The sequence below is a fragment of the Carcharhinus amblyrhynchos genome, chromosome 13, assembly GCF_965287045.1.
Source record: "Carcharhinus amblyrhynchos chromosome 13, sCarAmb.v2.hapA, whole genome shotgun sequence".
In the NCBI taxonomy this organism is placed as follows: domain Eukaryota; kingdom Metazoa; phylum Chordata; class Chondrichthyes; order Carcharhiniformes; family Carcharhinidae; genus Carcharhinus; species Carcharhinus amblyrhynchos.
In genome coordinates, this window is record NC_137336.1 from 56,329,588 (window position 1) to 56,346,163 (window position 16,576).

Genomic DNA, 16,576 nt, shown 5'->3' on the forward strand with positions numbered 1-16,576 from the left:
GCATCTTGCCAGTGCTGGATTTAGGTATAAGCTTAACAAGCTACAGTTTAGGGCCTCACAATCCACAGGGGCCTCAGAAAATTTCAGAAGGTTTACAATTTAAGAGTGGATACCAGAAAAGAAAAAGAAAGCACCAGCTTAAAAAGCAACTCAAAACATTACCAGAAGTTGACAGAAACGGATAAGGATCCACAAACCCAAGGTGATCAGCAAAGCCCAAAACAACCACAGCCTAGTGCCTGTACTACTGAGACAACAGAATCTGGAGTCTCAGCTGAGGAAAACATTGGAAATGACACAAATCTGAGTGTTGCAGAGCCAACATCCACAGTTGAAACAACAAAATTCATGAAACTCAATGATGTAGGTCAATGGGGTATCTTAATCAAGGATGAACTCATACTGGATCCTTAAGAGTCCTTCAGAGTGTCAAAACTGGAACGGTCCATTTGAAAACTCAAAGTGGTCATTCAAAAATCAAGTTATTGTTCAAAAGGTCTTTTCAATTCTTTTGTGGCTACCCAAGTTCCGGTTTTGGTACGCACCTTTGTGAGACCTTTTGGTGTAACTTTTTAACAAGGGGCCTCCAAGCTTTATGTAGCTTAGGGCCTCATCAAGTCTAATTCCAGCACCGCACCTTGCATATTACTTGCAAGCGATTGAATAGGAGAGGAGGTGAAGTGCATGGCAATTCTCCTGCATGTGCAGATCCCAAACTTATAATCTTATTCACAGTCTCACAGCCCCAGGCATGCCCAACTTCAAATAATTCATGAGCTTCCGGACTAATGAAGCCACATTTCTGGCCTAAAACATCAGTCGTACTCTAGAGATTCAAGTTTAATTCAAGGAGGAGAGCCCCAGGTGAAAGGATTGCGACTAATCTCACTAAACTGAAACAGATGTTGGAGCATTGCGATCTTGGAGCCACCTTGAATGATTTGTTCCAGGACAGATTAGTCTGTGGGGTGAATAACGGGATGATTCAATGGAGATTACTTGTAGAGGTCGATATAAATTTTAAATGAGCAACAGAGATGGTGCAGGCAATGGAAAGCATTGAAACAAGAGTTACAGAGTGTGCAAAATGGCATCGTTTATCAGTTTAGTCAGCAGTGGTGCCAAAACCAAAGAAATAGCTGCCAGGTGGGAAACAAGTTCAGGCATAAATAAGGCAAGAAGAGTTTTCAAAGAGTTCATCAATAAGCAGAGTTTGAAGCAGCATGTAACGATGTGGAGATAACCACTCCCCTGAAACCTGCAAGTACAAGGAGGCTATGTTTGTTTTGTCAAAGGAGAGGCCATTTAAGGGAAAGGTGCAGAACCAAATCAAGTCTACCAATTAAATAATGCATCATCAGTACACAATGTGGAAGAATTTAGCACCAACCATTTAAATTTTCCCTCACTGTTTAATATAAAAGTGAGCAAGAAAGCCCCTATTACTGTAATGCTCCAGGTAAATGCAAAGCCTGTTAAGATGTAAATTGATATGGGGGGCATCAGCTACTATGAGCATTATTATTGATACTTCAGAAAAAGAGTTCAACCATTGAATTTGAAGAGTACTGCAGCCAAGTTAGTAACTTATACTGGGGAAGTGACAAAAACACTGCAATGTCACCTTGTAGTTATGGGCAACAGTCTGCCCAGATCTCAGTGATGATAGTGACAGGGGAAGGACCAAGCCTTCTTGATAGTGATTGGCTTAGGGAAATCAAGTTAAATTGGACTGTGACTTTGCAAGTGTGGGAAGGAGAACTGCTCGAACTGATGGAGAAATATGAGAACATCTTCAGGGATGAATTAGGCAAAATAAAACACCTGCAGTGAGGATCCATGTGGACCCAGAGGTGACCTCCTCGATTATTTGGGGTGTGACCAGCATCATATACTTTATGAGAGAAAGAAGATACTGAATTAAAGCAACTGAAAGAACTGAGCATTATCCAACCAGCTCAGTTTTCAGAATGGGCAGCACCTATAGTTCTCGTATTGAAAGCTGGACAAGACATTTGTGGTAATTTCAAACAGCTAATTGGGCTGCCAAATTGGATAAATATTCAATTCTGAATATTAAAGACCGGAATGCAAAGCTGGCTGGAGGTTAATCTTATACAAAGTTGTATATGAATCACGCATAACAGCCACTCAAATTAGATGATGCTTCCTGAGGTTATGTCACAAGAAACACGCAGAAAGGATTGTTCCAATACCTGCCCTTTGGCATGTTTTCAGTATGTGCAATGTTCCATCGGACAATGGAGAGTGTGTTGCAGGGGCTACCATGTGTTGTGGTTTACCTTGGTGACGTTCTCATAACTGAATCAACAGAAGCCAGACATCTAGTAAACCTAGAGGAGGTGCTGAAGAGATTTCAAGAGGCTGGAGTTCACCTGGAGAAAGGGAATGTACTTTTCAAGCCACTGAGATAACATATCTGGAATACCGTGTAGATGCACAAGGATTAAAGCCCATGGAAGACAAGGTCAAGGCCGTAAAGGAGGCACCAGCCCCAAAATACATCTGAGCTCAAGTCATTCTTGGGAATGGTACATTACTATGGATTTTTTTAAACCAAACTTGATGATGTTATTGGTCCCTTGCAAATTCTGTTAAATAAGCATCAGCGTTGGTCTTGGAAGGTTCCTCAAAGAAGTTTTTAACAGAGTAAAGTCATTGCTGCATTAGAGCTCGCACTAGAGCTTGTTAGTACATTTTGACCCATGCAATACCTCTCCATGTAGCATTGGTCTGGTGTTGCCCCATGAGACAGACAACAAATCTGAAATGCCAATAGGTGGTCTCACAAGAATGCTCTTTGAGGCCAAAAAAGACTACTCACAAATTGAGAAAGATAATCAATAGCTTTTTGTGTCATGAAATTCTACCAGTACTCATATGGTAGGTACTTTACCATCATTTCTGATCACAAGCCGCTCTTGGGTCTTTTGAAAGAAACTCATGCCATTCAACCAATTGCAACAGCAAGAATTCAGTGTTGGACATTGAGCCTGTCTGCCTATGAATATAGATTCAAGCATGACCTGGAACACACTTAATGAATGCAAATGCACTTAGCCACTTACCTGTACAAGAAAATGTTACAGTTGCTCCAGTACCACAGGAAATTGTCATGGCATTGAATTTTTTGGGCACATTGTCAGTCTTGGCAAAGCAAATCAGATACAGGACCAGTCAGGATCCACCTCTGTCCAAAGTGATATTTACAGTTTGGACCAATGAGCCAGTTTCTGAATAAGTGAAACCATTTGTTACCCACAAGGATGAATTTGAGATGGCAAGATGTCATCATACTCTGGGGACCAAGAGTAGTCACCCTTGTACCAGGCGGAGAGACACTTCTAATGGAATTACACAGTGCCCATCCGGGCATCTCAAACATGAAGATGCTCATCAGAAGTTACGTGTGGTGGTCTGGCATTAATGCCAATATCAAGAGCTTAGTCAAGCATTGTTCTCCGGAGCATTGAACCTGGTGGCTGTGGCTGTGGTGAGTGACTGATTTAAAGTAAAAACCGCTTTTTTCCTGTACTTCCGGTTCTCGGGGCTTGTTAGAGTGTAGTTTACTTCCGTACCGGAAGTTAGGCCAGGGGATTGTCGTTAAGGGGGAGCGGGGGGTATAAAAAAGGGGTAGCAGTATAGAGCGGGCAGCGTCGGGAGCGGGCAGCGGAGTGAGTGGGAACTGAGTGAGAAGGGCTTTGGCTTGCTGGGCTTAGGCGAGTGCAGGCTTGGAGAAGGTGAGTGACAGATTTCTACCTTGGGCACTTACAGGAGGTTGGGACATGGTAGGGAATATAGGGAGGAATGTAAGTTGCGTCCGGTGCCACATGTGGGAGTTCCTGGTGGTGTCACGGGTCCCCAAGGTACACATCTGCAGTAAATGTTTAGAACTGCAGCGATTGAGGGCCCGGGTCAGGCAACTCGAGGGGAGGCTGGAAGATGCGTTTCTAGTCAGGGAGAACGAGGAGATAATGGCTGGGAAACCATGAGCAGGAGGAAGTCTCAAGGGCTGAAGAGAAGGGAGGATGGACGACTGTTAGGAGGGGAAAGAGGAAGAAGAAGAGTAGTCAGGGTCCCCCGGCCTCCCCGGAGGCCCCCCAAGGTTCGTCGGCAGGGGCACAGAAAAATAGGAAGGAAGGGGAGACTGACTTAGAGGGACGGAAGGGGGCTGGTAAGGTGATAGTGGTAGGGGATGGGAGGGTCCGAGGGATTGATAGGAGGTTCTGTGGGCAAGGGCGCGACTCCAGGATGGTGGTCTGCCTCCCTGGAGCAGGGGTAAAAGATATAATGGAAAGGGTAGAGGGAATTTTGAAAGGGGAGGGGACCCAGGCAGAGGTCATAGTACACGTAGGGGAGGGGGATATAGGAAGGAGGAGTAGGGGAGAGGTCCGTAGGCAATTTAGGGAGTTGGGGGCCAAACTAAAGAGCAGGACCTCTAGGGTGGCACTGTCTGGGTTGCTGCCCAGTACGAGCAGGGCTAAGAATGACGAGATCATGCAGTTGAATGCATGGTTGAGGGACTGGTGTAGGGTAGAGGGGTTTACTTATGTGGATCACTGGGAGGTGTTTAGGAGAGAAAGGCAATTGTACAGGAGGGGTGGGGAGGATTTGAACGGGAGGGGGACTAGTGTCTTAGCAGGGAGGTTAGCTGGGGTGTTCAGGAATGATTTAAACTAATAGGGAGGGGGGGTGGGGAGGTGGCTGGGAGAGAGACGGGTGAAAGGAAAATTATAAGGGAGAAGGTGGTTCCGAGGGACGCTTGTGGGTTGAACTGTGTCTGTTTCAATGCTAGGAGTGTGGCAGGGAAAACGGATGAGCTTAGGGCCTTGATGTTTGTGAGGCAGTTGGATGTGGTGGCTGTAACGGAGACGTGGTTACGGGAAGGGCAGGACTGGCAGCTGAATGTTCCTGGGTACAGGTGTTTTAGGTGTGACAGAGGAGGGTTGAAGAGAGGTGGAGGGGTGGCACTGTTAGTCAAGGAAAACATCACAGTAGTGCAGAGGGAGGGCGATATGGAAGAGATAGGGATTGAGTCGCTGTGGGTGGAGTTGAGGAATAAAAAGGGAGAGATCACATTGCTAGGGGTGTACTATAGGCCACCCAACAGCCCAAAGTCAGTGGAGGAGGGAATTTGCAGGGGCATTTTGGACAGGTGCAGGAAGAATAGAGTGGTTGTAGTGGGTGATTTTAATTTTCCCGGAGTGAATTGGAGGGGGCCTAGAGCTGGGGGTACGGAGGGAGAGGAGTTTGTGAAATGTGTTATGGAAGGGTCGCTAGAACAGTATGTAACTTGCCCGACTAGGGGAGGGGCTATACTGGATTTAGTGTTGGGAAACGAGCCGGGGCAGGTGGTTGAGGTAGAGGTAGGCGAACATGTGGCGAACAGTGACCACAAGTCCGTCTACTTTAGGATAAAAATGGAAAGGGACGAGTGCCGTCCAAACGGGAGTGTGCTGAACTGGGGAAAGGCGAGCTATAGCAGGATTAGGAGGGAGCTGCAGCAAACTGATTGGGAGGGACTGTTAGCTGGCAAGTCCACGGTTGGCAAGTGGGAGGCTTTTAGGGACAAAATGAAATGGTTGCAGGGGAGGTATGTTCCAGTTAAGCGAAAGGATGGGAAAGGTAGGATTAGAGAGCCGTGGATTACGGGGGATATTGAAGACTTGGTCAGGAAGAAGAGGGAGGCGTATGTTAGGTCAAAACAAATGGGTACGGAGTGTGCGCTGGAGGAATATAGAGAGAGTAGGAGGGAGCTAAAAAGGGGAATTAGAAGGGCGAAGAGAGGGCATGAGATGGCTTTGGCTGGTAGGATTAAGGATAATCCTAAGGCATTTTATTCCTATATTAGAGGCAAGAGAGTAGTTAGAGGGAAAATTGGTCCTCTTAGGGACAAGAGTGGAGAGTTGTGTATTGAGTCGGAGGGAATGGGGGAGCTCCTGAATGAATACTTTGCATCGGTATTCACGAAGGAGAGGGGTTCGGAATCGTGCGGTCTCTTGGAGGGAGCGGAGGTTCAGTTGCAGGATATAGTTATTACAAGAGAGGAAGTGCTAGGGCTTTTAGGTAGCGTAAGGACGGATAAAGCTCCGGGGCCTGATGGTATTTATCCCAGGCTGCTTAGGGAGGCGAAAGATGAAATTGCTGGGCCTCTGGCGCACATCTTTGTCTCTTCTTTGGACACAGGTGAGGTCCCAGAAGACTGGAGGGTAGCAAATGTGGTCCCGTTGTTCAAAAAAGGTAGTAGGGATAACCCTGGGAATTATAGGCCGGTGAGTTTGACGTCGGTGGTAGGGAAGTTAATGGAAAAAATACTTAGGGGTAGGATGTATGAGCATTTGGAGTGTTGCGATCTGATTAGGGATACGCAACATGGCTTTGTTAGAGGGAGGTCTTGCCTTACGAATCTGGTGGAATTCTTTGAGGTGACAAAAACGGTTGACGATGGGAGAGCCGTTGATGTCATTTATATGGATTTCAGTAAGGCGTTTGACAAAGTCCCTCATGGTAGGCTGGTAGAAAAGGTTAAGGCGCATGGGATACGAGGCCAGGTAGCTAGGTGGATTGAGAACTGGCTGGGAAATAGGAGACAGAGGGTAGTTGTGGAGGGTACCTTGTCGGGCTGGAGGCCAGTGACCAGTGGTGTGCCGCAGGGCTCGGTACTGGGACCTCTCCTCTTTGTAGTCTACATAAATGACTTAGAAGAGGGCTTAGGTGGTGTGATCAGCAAGTTTGCTGATGACACCAAGATGGCAGGGTTGGCGGGTACGGAACTGGATTGTCAGGTGATACAACAGGATATAGATAGGTTGGTGCAGTGGGCAGATAGGTGGCAGATGGCATTTAATCCTGACAAATGCGAGGTGATGCATTTTGGACGGAATAATGCAGAGAGGAGCTATGTGATAAAAGGTAGGCCGATTAGGAGTATAGACGTACAGAGGGACCTGGGAGTGCAGGTTCACAAATCCATGAAGGTTGCGTCACAAGTGGAGAAGGTTGTTAGGAAGGCTTATGGGATGTTAGCCTTTATAGGAAGGGGCTTAGAGTATAAAAGCTGCCGTCTAATGCTTCAGTTATACAGAAAGTTGGTTAGACCGCATTTGGAGTACTGCGTCCAGTTCTGGTCACCTTACTACCGGAAGGACGTGGAGTCTCTGGAAAGGGTGCAGAGGAGGTTTACCAGGATGTTGCCTGGCATGGGGGGACTGGGTTACGAGGAGAGATTGAAGAGACTGGGGCTATTCTCCTTGGAAAGACGGAGATTGAGAGGGGACATGATAGAGGTATATAAGATACTGAAGGGAATAGATAGAGTTAATAGTGAGAGACTGCTCCCTAGACTGGGTACGAACACGAGAGGTCATCACTTAAGGGTGAGGGGGGGGAGGTATAATTTGGAGGTAAGAGGAAGGTTCTTTACGCAGAGAGTTGTGGGGGTCTGGAATGCGCTACCGAGTAGGGTGGTGGAGGCAGGCACGTTGGACTCATTTAAGATGCAGTTAGATAGGCACATGAGTGAAACGAGAATGGAGGGATATGGTAGGGGCTATTAAATTAGGGTTAAACCTCGGGAGACACTGGAAGGGCAGGCTGTATGATTAATATTTTTTGTCTTTATTCCACAGGTGGAGGTCCACCTCGTGTCAAGCGAGGGGCATGCACACGGCGGGTCGTGCGTGGGCTGCTCTTGGAAGTCCAGGAGTGGCCTAGTACTTCATGTCGGTGTGTGTGTGCTTGATCCTGGACCGATAGACGGGCGCCACAACAGCTCAGTGACTAGCACTGCTAGCTGTGCAGATACATGGATTTGGGCCTGTGTCTGTGGGAGTTTGTGCATTCTCCCTGTGGTTGCGTGGGTTTCCTCCGGGCGCTCCGGTTTCCTCCCACACCCCAAAGATGTGCTCTTAGGCTAATCGGTTTCTACCAAATTGACACTATTTCTTCCCTGAATCTGACTGAGTAGGGTCCCATTCGTAGACATGCAGGGTAGAATAGGTGTAGGGTGATGCGGCGGCGCGGGCTCATTGGGCCGAAGGGCCTGTTTCCCGTGCTGGGTTGTTCTTTGTTCTAAGCACTGTGAACAGTGCCAATTGCAACAAAGGGTGCCCACTGCAATCCCATTGCAGCCTTGGGAATGGCCTGGCTGGCCATGAGTATGCGTCCATATTGATGATATTCGTCCATTTATGACTGCAGTGTTTCTGCTCATTGTTTATGCATATTCAGAGTGGATGGATGTTTTGAGATGAAGTCTCCAACATCACACGCTACCATTGAAAGAGTAGGCCAATGTTTTCCACCTACACAATATGTGAGGTAACAGTATCTGACAATGGAACGGTATTCACAAATTCTACTTTGCAAAACTACACCACACTCGATGCTATAAATTTCATCGGAACTGTGCCTTAACACCCAGCACCAAGCAGATTGACTGAGCAAGCCATCTGGCTGAAAAGAAAATCTAAGTCAAGAGGAATCCTAGAAACCAGAATCTCGCGTTTCCTTCTTGGCTACTGGACCATTCCACATTAAACAACAGGAGTCTCACCAACAGAGTTATTAATGAACTGTCATCTCAGAACAAAACTGAGCCTCTTGTTTCCAACTTTCCCAGGAAGAGAGTAGAGGCTAGTCAAAGCAGTCAGAAGGCAAGTCATAATTCATGTCAGTCCACATGGTCATTTATTGTGGATGACGTTGTGTATGTGAGAAATCTGAGGTCATTAATATATGTCAAGAAAAGCAGCGGGCCTAATCCTGATCCCTGGAATCACAGAATCACAGAAGAGGCCATTTCTGACTGAGTGTCTTACCCACGCCCTCTCTCCCACGCTGTCCCTGTAACCCCACACAGTTCGCATGGCCAATTCACCTAACCCGCACATCTGTGTGAGGAAACTGGAATACCTGGCAGAAACCCATGCAGACATGGGGAGAATGTGCAAACTCCACGCAGACAGTCAGCAAAGGCTGGAATTGAATCCGGGTCCCTAGCGCTGTGAGGCAGTAGTGCTAACCACTGTGCCGCCCTGCGTCAAAAGCCTGGCTCAGATCAGAAAAACAATTATTATTCACTACTCTGTTCCCTGTTACTCAGCTAATTTTATATCCATGTTGGTCCTGTCCCTCTTATTCCACGAGTTTCAACTTTACTCACAAGTCTGTCGTGCAGCCCTACATCAAATGTTTTTTGGAATATAAAAAAAGAAAGCGGAGAAGGATTAGGCCATACGTCCTCCCCATACTGTTCTGTAAGATCATCAATGACCTTTTACATCAACCCCACCTTCCTATCTACTCCTCATATCCCTAGATTCCCTTTGTGTTCAAAAAGCTATTGACCTCAGTCTTGAATGTGCGCATCAACTGAGCATCCACTGCTCCCTGGAATAGGGAATTCCAAAGATCCACAACACTGACTGAAAACACTTCTCTGTTTTTTAATATCCAATTCAATCCAATCAAAGTCCAATTCAAAGTCTCAGCAAGTAAGATCTTACAGATCCGAGCTAACAAGGCATGTTCACCACTTCCTATCTTGGGCTTGATCTACATGATCCAGGCGTTGCACCTTCTCCAAGACTTGATCTCATTTGCATCTTAGCCAAAAGGCTGAGATGCTGCTTTAAAAAATTGCTTCAAATAAAGCCTCAGTATAACCTCACAATGTCAACCAAGTGCAGGATGCCAAAATTACACTTGATCTTAGCCAAAAGGCCGAGAAGACAAAACATTTCTCTTTGTTTCAGCTGTAAGTAGTCCACCCTTTATCCTGGTGCTGTGAGCTTAAACCTAGACTCTCCAAGCAGAGAACAATTGTCTCAGCATCCACCTTGCTGAGCTCTCTAAGAATTTAATATGGTTAAACTCAAATGTCACTATCCTCTTATTGTAAGTGGCACATAGGATAGCACTGCTGCTCACAGTGCCAGGGACCTGGGTTCAATTCCTGGCTTAGGTCACTGTCTGTGCGGAGTCTACACGTTCTCCCTGTGCCTGTGTGGGTTTCCTCCGGGTGCTCCGGTTTCCTCCCACAGTCCGAAAGACATGCTAGCTAGGTGCATTGGCCATGCCATTTCTCCCTCAATGTACCCGAACAGGCGCAGGAGAGTGGTGACTAAGGAATTTTCACAGTAACTTCATTGCAGTGTCAATGTAAGCCTACTTGTGTTAAAAATAAATAAACTTTAAAACTATTTTTTATTAAATAAATAAATAAACTTAAAAGTTTAAAAATTAAAACGCGACCTCAAGGATAGGGGGGGACTTCTTCATGCCGAGAGTGGTGGGAGTGTGGAATGAGCTGCCGGATAAAGTGGTAAATGCGGGGTCACTTTCAACATTTAAGGAAAACTTGGACGGGTTCATGGATGAGAGAGGTGAGGAAGGATATGGTTCAAGTGCAAGTCAGTGGGACGAAGCAAAAAATGGTTGACACAGACAAGAAGGGCCAAAGGGCCTGTTTCTGAGCTGTAATTTTCTATGGTTCTTTCGTTCTTTGGTTTGATGCAATATTTGAACCTATTCCTTGAACGCTGTCATTAGTAATTACTGTCTCAATATTATTTTTAAAATCAAGAGTTGTCAAAGTCAAAGGAGTGGAAATGGTGATTTAATCTGATAGAGAGGCTACCTCATTACTAGTAGCTGCTCAAAGTAATAGGCATTCATCATTGACCAGCCGTCAAGATGTATGTTCAAGTGTTCCTCGACAACAATATCAAATGAAAGAATGAAAATGAATACATACCTTTAATTTGCTGAATCTCAGACAATATGCAGGCGGAACCAAAATCAATCACCTTGACTTTGAAAGGAAATTGAGCCTGTTCAACAAGCATGATGTTTTCTGGTTTGATATCTGTGTGGACAATAGAGAGCTCCTTCAGTTTCTGCAGAGCAATCAGCAGCTGTTTAGTGATTGAGCGAATGTGCCTCATTGGCAGAGGGAAAAAACTGTTGTCCTTCTGATACTCGTACAGGCTTTGCTCCAGAAGCTCGAACACCAGGCATAACCTGGTATCATCGCTAAAGGACTCAAAAAAGCGCACAATATGGAACTTGTCTGAATCCACATTTCCCAACATTCTGAGCATTTTTAACTCACACTTGATGATCCCTTTCCGGAAACTATAGTTCCTGATTATTTTTATGGCCACATAATGACCGGAGGCTCTTTTCCAACACTTGGCCACTTCTCCGAATGTTCCTTTTCCTAAAACAGCAATGACGTCATAGGTGTCAGTATCAGAGTACAATACAGACATTTTCAAAAAGGATCCCCAAAGTCGAAACTTTTCGCTGCTTAAATAAAGCTCCACCGTATCCAACAACAGAACAGTGTATTCCAACTCAGTTGCCATCACTAAGGTGCAAGAGGCATCCCATTGTGACATAGGTTCACCAGCTGGTGACCAGGTACCTGGCAACAATGGTGTTGACCTCAGATTGTCAGCTGCAGCACAAGTTCCAATAAGATGGTAGCCCTTTCTTTCATCCTGACTAATTTGACCCTTTTAACTGAAGGGTTAGTTAAACCACAGAGGGGGCAGCAAGCACTAGGTCAAACAAAGGTTTTAATTAATGGCAGACATTTGAAAAAGGCTCAGAAAACCCAAGGGAATTGAACTTGACTTGAGATGCCACTGAAGTTATATTCTATGCAGTGTCAAAAGTGATAGGGGAGCACCTCATCCAGGAAGCCTTGCATCTCATCTCTCTGAAAGCAGGTAAGTCCCCCACTCTAGTTTCCACATTGTTAACGTATGAGTTGTGACTATTTTTGACTCCAATATTAATTAATAACCTTTATGGGAAGAGAAAGACTGGGCTGGAAAGACTGCACTCTACAAAAAATGCACATGTATCCCAAGTGCGAATGATATCTCCATCACATAATGCACCCTGTATCAATACAGAGAGAAGCTCAATAACTTTACCACATCAGCCAAGTAGAATCACAATAACCTGATATTAACTCAATGTTCGGAACATGTCCAACTCTTACAATGATTTCCCTCTCACATTGTTTTAAATTAATTTTTAAAATTCCTATGAATGTTCAGACTTTGGTGGGCATCCATCAGGGCCAGCCTTCACCCACATCTACATAGTCCTAAAGGATCTTCCAACCTAATAAGACAGCAGTCATTTGAATGCTGCATGTACCAGTTACTATACCCATTATGGGCAGCATGCTGACACTTAAGATATGACTGCATCTCACTTTAACCATTGGATGTTTCTCCCCTCCCTGTACCTTACTTGCAGAAGAAGACAATCCATATGTATGTGGTGAGGACCCCTCACTTCGGGACTCTGACCCAACAGCATAAAGAAGGTCACCAAATCCCTGAATGAGAGTGTGGGAAGTGTGCCAACTAGATTTACTGCCACCTCAAGGTTTGTTAAAAAAAATTAAAAATACAGCTGCTTTGCCTTCTCACAATATTATTTTCTTGAATTATAGCTTTGACAAAAATACACTCACTAAAGAACCAAGGGATCTTAAGCACTGGGGCAAAGAAAACCAGTGTGGGGGTGTTGAACAAGGAGAATACATTTGTGGCAATGAATTTACAGAGAGCCTGTTGGTAACAGATTTACACTCTTCTGTACTGGCTCCATGGCCACTGTGTGGCACTGTTTCACAGCACATTCATCTCGCCTGGCTGTTACCCTGTTTCATGGGGGATTTTTAATATTAGATGGTCGTGTGTTCATTTACACCGACTGCCATCCGTTGACTACCACTCAAAATCATCAGAAATAAGCTGTGAAGGTTGCTTTTTATATTAGGACTCTTTTAGGGTGAAAAGCTTGGGGATTTCTAAACATAAATTAGAAAATAAAATATTCTCTGCTTACATTGACAATCTTCATTGACAAATTTTCATCAGCAGCAAAAATGTCAGCATTCAAATCACGGATTGTACTTGACCAAAATCAATTAGCCACAAGTTGTGGCAACTCAATTTCCCAATCTCCCCTCATCTTCTTCACAGGAAGGAAGACAGCAAGTGAATGCTCTGATGAGGGTGTGTACAATCATCAGAATGAGAAGCAGAGGTAGGCAATTTAGCCCCTCAAGTCTGCTCCACCATCCAACATGATCATGGCAGATCTCATCTTTCCTGACCGTTCATCATAGCCCTTCAAAATCTATCCAACTCTTCCTTAACTTTACTCAAAGACCTGGCATCCACCACGATCTGGGATAGTGAATTCCACAGACTCACAACCCTTTGAGTTAAGTAATTTCTCCCCATCTCTGTTATAAATCTGCTACCCCTTGTCCTAAAACTATGACCTCTTGTTTTAGATTGCCCAACAAGAGGAAACATCCTCTCTGTATCTACTTTGTCAATCTCCCATAGCATCTTGTACACTTCAATCAAATCTCCTCACGTTCATTTAAACTCCAGGGAGTATAAGCCTAAACTGCCTAATGTCTTCATAAGACAAACCCTTCATCTCTGGAATCAATCTAGTGAACCTCCTCTGAACCACCTCCAATGCAACCACATCCCTATTCAATTAAGGGGACCAAAACAGTATACAATATTCTAAGTGCGATTTCATTAATGCTTTGTACATGAGTAGCAATATTTCACTACTTTTATATTCTATGCCTTCTGCAATAAATGCTGAGATTCCATTTGCTTTCCTTATTACCTGCTGTACTTGCATACTATATTTCTGTGATTCATGCATGAGGACATCCAGATCCCTCTGCACCAAAGTGCTATGATGTTTCACTCTATTTAGATAATTTGCCTTTGTATTTTTCCTACCAAAATGGATAACGTCACGCTTACCGACATTAAACTCCATGTGCCACATTTTGCCCCGGAAGAGGAATTTTCTAGGCTATTCCACTGGAGTGCCTTATATTTAGTTGACCTCACTCAACCAATACATAGACTATGAAAGACAGTATATAGTTAACGAATGAATAGGAATTTATTTGCTACTGCATGCATCAGAAGAAAGAAATAGTCAGTGAGGGTTGATTGGCCTCTCTGAGATAATATTGCAATTGTAAAATTGTTATATTATTCTGAACATTTCAATATCTCGCCCAACCTTACTAATGCATGCATTAGCAAATAAATTCTTTTTCATTCTTTAACAATATACTGTCTTTCGCAGTCTATCTTTTGGTTGAGTGAAATCAACTAAATATAAGGCACTCAGTTTGGAGGGTCCAATTACAATATCACACATTATTACCTTAGCCAATAACGTTCCACCTGTCAACAGGAATAGGAGATCATTAGCTCATTGCCCCTGTAGGTTCCTCCCCAGTTACTTAGGAAACCTAACCCACATCAATTCCGGTGTCCAAGGCCATAGCTAACGTGTTCATTTTAATTGCTTAAATGAGTCATGTTCTGCCTGAATCTGGCCTCTTCTTATCAGCTTGTGAAACTGCTCCAGCCTCGCCACCCATGAATGTATCCACTCCCTTATATACCAGGCCTATTAAACATGCTTTTGCATATCCAAAAACAGATAAGAGAAACTGCCCTTCTATGCTCCATTATTATAAAAGGAATTGAACTGTCTGCTACTGTATTTCCCATCATGCTGCATTCAGAATGAAGTTGGCCAAGGCGCACAATACATATATATTGAAAATACAGTTTAAGTTTATAATATTTGGTTAATTTGTGGTTATACAATTTATAATACCTTTGCAGTTTATTCACATTGTGAATTTTCATTGTATATAAGGCACTTTATAATTACCTTAACCTAGTCTACTTATTATAGTAAAACTAAAATGAAGGGCCTCATACAAAGAATTCTATACTACCTCCATTAGTCCCATTCACTTGATCTATCCATATCCATTTGTGCCTTTATTTCATTATCACAATTTACTGTCCCATCTAATTTAATGTCATCTTCAAATTTGGCTTTGGTACTTACTATCCCTGCATCCAAGACATTGATATAGATTGTAAATAGTTGGGGTCTGAGGACCAAATCCTGTGGCACTCCACTAGTTACATTTTACCAATTTGCGAGAGACTCAATTATCCCAACTCTCTGCTTTTTGTTCGTGAGCCAATCTTCTATCTAAGATAATGAATTATCTGTAATGCCATATGAACTAACCTTGTGTATTAACGTTTTGTGCAGCACCTTATCAAACACCTTCTGGCAGTCCTACATTTACAGGATCTCCATTATCCATCTTGCTTGTTACATCTTTGAAGAACAATTAGTCAAACATGATTTACTCTTCATAAAACCATGCTGACGCAGATGCATTTTCATTTTCTAAATGTCCTGTTATTACTTCCTTTCTAATGGAATCTAACAATTTCTCAATGACGGATGTTAAACTAATTGGCCTGTAATTTCCTACATTTTGCATCCCTGCAGACTGAACTGAGGACTCTGGATGTAAAGAAAATCATGGGGCTAAGAGCAGGGGTGTTATTTTTGGTATTCTGGCCAATATCTATCTATTCCTTACTATTACAAAACAACAAATTATCTGGTCATTGTCACATTGGTGTTTGCAGAACCTTGCTGTGTGCGAATGGCTGTCACGTCTCCTAAATTACAACAGGGGTTACACCTCAAATGTGCTTCATTGGCTATGAGGTGCTTGGAGATAACCGGTGGTCATGGTTTGCTCACTTAAACGTGAATTAATGATGCTGGAGAGTTTAATGCAGCAGGACAGACCTGAACAATTTGGTGGTGAATAAGAAAACACTTGATGGTTGGAGTTGAAACTGAATCACACTCAACTGTTTGCTTAAAATGCCACTTATAATCTCAAATTAGACATACGGCTAAAAGAAGCAAGAGTCAAATGTGTGAATAATTCATTGTTAGCCATATGTCAATTTATGTTTTCATACTGTGAGACAAAACATAAGTATAGTGGATTTAGTGGGAAATGTGCCTGTCAAATTTAGTAGCACTATAATTTCTACTGTTGTCTTTAAAGTCAAAGCATGTTTAGGAAGCAATAATCTTTGGATAGTTTCGTTTTGGAAGCCACCAACAAGGTGATCTTGAAGAGTATCTTCTAAATACTCACCAAACTCACAATGTTGGGTCAACCTTTTTGTGAGGTTGCCACAAACAGAAGTGTTTTCACCTTCCACTTGATTCTTTCAGTGGAACCTGAACCGTTCCGTGATGATCAGTGGCTTTGAAGAGTAATGCTCTTCAAAGATCTTTGTCAAGTCATCACAAATTTTGGTTCCTGATTTTGCTGAATGAACCGAATTCCAGAGCACATTGAAGGTTTTACTTCCTACTGTACTGAGAAAAGCTGGTATGAGTAACTCGCTTGCAATTTTAGTTGCTTGTACTAAGTACTAAAACCATTCTATTTTAGGAAGTCCATAATTCATTTCTTCATTTGAAGGACCTATGGATCCTAATTGACTCACCATTGCTCTTACAGGCACTCATGACTTGAAACTGTTCAATTTTTTTTACTTTCTTCCCAGTAGTCCTTTTTTTATCCTGGAGACCATTGATTTGATGTTTTGTTTTTCAGTTGACCCCAGCTATATAG

General features: G+C 43.6%; 1 protein-coding gene across 1 annotated transcript in view; it reads right to left on the minus strand.

Moving 5' to 3' along the window:
• The window catches only part of LOC145351297 (homeodomain-interacting protein kinase 4-like), a 28,443-nt gene extending 17,149 nt beyond the window's left edge, over window positions 1–11,294 (minus strand). The window contains exon 1 of the mRNA XM_080200924.1: window positions 10,778–11,294. Within this exon, the coding sequence (XP_080057050.1) occupies window positions 10,778–11,294 (517 nt within the window). The remainder of the gene's footprint in view (window positions 1–10,777) is intronic.
• Between the last annotated feature and the right edge of the window lie 5,282 nt (window positions 11,295–16,576).